The sequence below is a fragment of the Malurus melanocephalus genome, unplaced genomic scaffold, assembly GCF_030028575.1.
Source record: "Malurus melanocephalus ecotype Western Australia unplaced genomic scaffold, MMel_1.1 scaffold_1005, whole genome shotgun sequence".
Lineage (NCBI taxonomy): Eukaryota > Metazoa > Chordata > Aves > Passeriformes > Maluridae > Malurus > Malurus melanocephalus.
This window is the reverse complement of record NW_026624237.1, coordinates 119341-122424: the sequence shown is the minus strand read 5'-3', so window position 1 is coordinate 122424 and position 3084 is coordinate 119341. Positions and strand designations below refer to the sequence as shown.

At 45.7% G+C, this 3084-nt stretch overlaps 1 protein-coding gene across 1 annotated transcript in view; it reads left to right on the top strand.

The window, feature by feature from the left end:
- The window catches only part of RBM43 (RNA binding motif protein 43), a 6864-nt gene extending 4040 nt beyond the window's left edge, over positions 1-2824 (top strand). Inside the window, exons 2-4 of the mRNA XM_057386607.1 lie at positions 453-651; positions 1138-1232; positions 1310-2824. Of these exons, the coding sequence (XP_057242590.1) occupies positions 453-651; positions 1138-1232; positions 1310-2020 (1005 nt within the window). The 3' untranslated portion in view covers positions 2021-2824. The remainder of the gene's footprint in view (positions 1-452; positions 652-1137; positions 1233-1309) is intronic.
- The last annotated feature ends 260 nt before the right edge of the window (positions 2825-3084 follow it).

Below are 3084 nucleotides of genomic sequence, written 5' to 3'. Positions count from 1 at the left end.
TCTGGGCTGACTGGGATCGTGTTCTCCCAATTTAACAATATTATCCATGGAATAAATGGAGAGAGATGAGTCAGAGCACAGCCCCAGCTCCTGAATTTAACAAGGAATTTGTTACATTCCACTCTACAAGGAATCCTTGCTGAGCGCCACATGCACTTACAGTTTTCCATTCATTCTGAATATCACAATCGTAGGAAACCACGTTATCAGTGTGACCCTGAACCTTCCAGTGGGGAAACKTCAATTTAGGGCTCATTTTTGCTGCTTTAAGAAGATATTGAGAGCATGCAAATGTCATTTAAAGCTGTTTTTTAGYGCACAGTAATGTAGGTGCCTGAGGCAGCCTGAGATGTGATTCAGCAGGATGAATTAACCCCTGAATGAACATTGGGAAGGGAATGGGATTCACTCTGGGGGTGAATCTGCAYTTACCATGTGCCATCTCTGCCCAGGCCACGGGGCAAAGTGCCAGAGCCACCAGGACGGTTGTGATCACTGGGATCCCAGATGGCCTCGTGCAGGATGAGCTCATGGCTGACATCCTGACCATCCACTTCCAGAAGTCCAGGAACAACGGCGGCGACGTGGAAGAGGTCACGTATCCCACACGGAACAAAGGAGTCGCCTACGTAACCTTTGAAGACCAAGGAGGTATTTAGATGAATAAATTGTAAATTAAAACCTATCAAAATACAGCCACCCCCCCAAAAAAAATTAGCCCCACAATGTGTATCCCAAGCCAAGTGAATTTAAATTTTTTACAGGCACTGAGGCTTTACAGAACTGGGAAACTGAAGCTTCTCTGTTAATCAGGCCAAATTTCAGGATTTTATTCCTGCTCRTGGAAGTAATGACTCAGTCATCATGCAGAGCGTTATGTTTGTCTTGCAGGAATAAATTTATGCCACGAATAACATATTATTTTTGTAGTCAGGCTTTGGGGAATAAATCTCTGCCAATTAATGTGCTGAGAAGACAGGGTTCTGTCTCCCTGAGCAATTTGGAGAAATCCATAAAATATTAGCTGGGAGTATTGAGTGCCCGTGGGTGTGTTTGGGAAATGGTTGCATGAAGGGCTCTGGCAGGCTGGAGGTGACAATTTTRCTGCTCAACGAGTGAATGTGGGTTTATTTGCAGTTGTGGAAAATGTTCTGAAGAAGGATCAGCATCTCCTGCAGGACAGGAGGCTGCCCAGGCACTTCCCCCTGACCGTGAGCCGCTGCTGTGACAACGTGAGCTCCTCCCTCATTTACCTCATGATTCTTCCATTTATTAACCACCCCTTAACCTCTCCAATTCMAAATTCCAGGTTTTTCCCTCTGTCACATCCACCCTCGACATGGCTGTGTTCAAAGATCTCTGTGTTTTAGAGAAGCTGCTGGAAGAAATGAAAAAGCAGAGCCCGGCTTTGAGCTTTGGGCCTTTGCAGCYCAACGGGCACGTGGCTGTGCAAGGCTCCTTCCCAGCACTCAGAGTGCTCCGAGATTTCCTCTTGTTGAAAGCAGAATCTCTCTCAGAAAAGGACAAAGGAGAGGTGGATAAATCCCATCAGAGGGTGCAGGAGCATGGAGATGTCACAGAGTCCAGGAATTCTGTGCAGGATGCACCCGGGGAAAAGCAAGTGGTGGTTCTGGACACGGATATCTATCACTACATGAGACATTTCCTGCCTAAAACATTCCAGGCAGAGGATGTGGTCATTTCTGGGGTCAGCAATGGGGACATCACCACRGTGTGCATYGAGAGTTCTGGGACCAGGGCGGGTRCTGAGCACRGCTTAAGAGTCAAGAAGAGAATTGAAAATTGTTCTGTAAAACTCCAGAAGATTCTATGGAGGGAAAGGATCTGCTTTGAGAACCACGGCAGAGGGGAGAAGCTGAGATACAGACGGCTCTGTGAAAGACTGAAACCCCAATATCCCGAAGTGCTGACCATTCCTTATGACACCCACATTGATATTGTGGGAATTTCCTCTGATGTTTTTGGGTTTGCAGAGGAGGTGAGGAATCACTGCAGGTAGGAAGGGAGCAGTGCTGCAGTTTGTGTTCCTCACACAGCTCCCACTGTGCCCCTGGATGTCCCCTTGATGCCACTCACAGGGTGGCAGCTCTGTACAGGACGGTGACCAAGCCTGGCCCCCCAAAATTAGGGTCAGAGCAAAAAAAAAAGATTTCTGCACTTAGGAGCAAAAAATTAAAGCCTCTTCTGTCCAGAAATAGCCCCATTTCCCTTTTGTTAGTTTTTCACCCCAATGAGCTGGCAGGGAGCACATGAGAAAGGAGATTTGTTTGGCCAACCCTGTAGGAAATACTGCAGGAATGGGGTGCATTTATGGGAGGGTGTGACCACAGCAGGCAGGGATGGGATGGGATGGAATGGGGACCTTTCTGTGGCCTTTATCTGCAGAAGAACCTTCTCACTCTTCACAGGGAAGGGAGTGTGACACTTACAGAACAAAATTCACATTAAATTGGAAAAGCCTTTAGGAGATGGCTCTGAAAATTCTTCCCTGTAGGACCTGCAAGTTTGTTTTTACAGGAGCAATAATGGGGTTTTCCCAGCTGGGAAGGTTCTGCAGCATCTCTTGACTACACATTATTTAGACATGAAATGTGGCCAGAAGTTTGGTGGGAAAATCTGTTTTTGTATCCATTACAAGGGCACAAAAATGTTTTTTAAAACCCAGTTTAGAAAACAGCTTTTATTTTGTGGTATCAGTGTGTTTAGAATAGTTTGTCAAAAAACTCAGAGCACCAACTCTTCTGTCTGATGTGCAGGGAAAGTTTGAGGGTCCTGTGCCATTAAAGAAACAAGGTGCACAAAACATCGTGTCTGTGGGTTTTTTAACCAAATCCCAATTTTTTGGTTGGAATCCCAAACCTGAAACCCAAGAAACGCTCGAGGCATTTTCTTGTCRTGACTGATTATCCATTGCAATTATGCCAATGAAAGATGTTAAAGCAGTTAATTATGAATTCTAGTTAAAGCAGCAAGAGGATGAGCTTAAGTGCTTTGCTGGATTGGAAGGAAGGGAGCAGCATTTAGGATTTAATCCTTTCCAAGCTCATCCTTGCACTGTGGGTT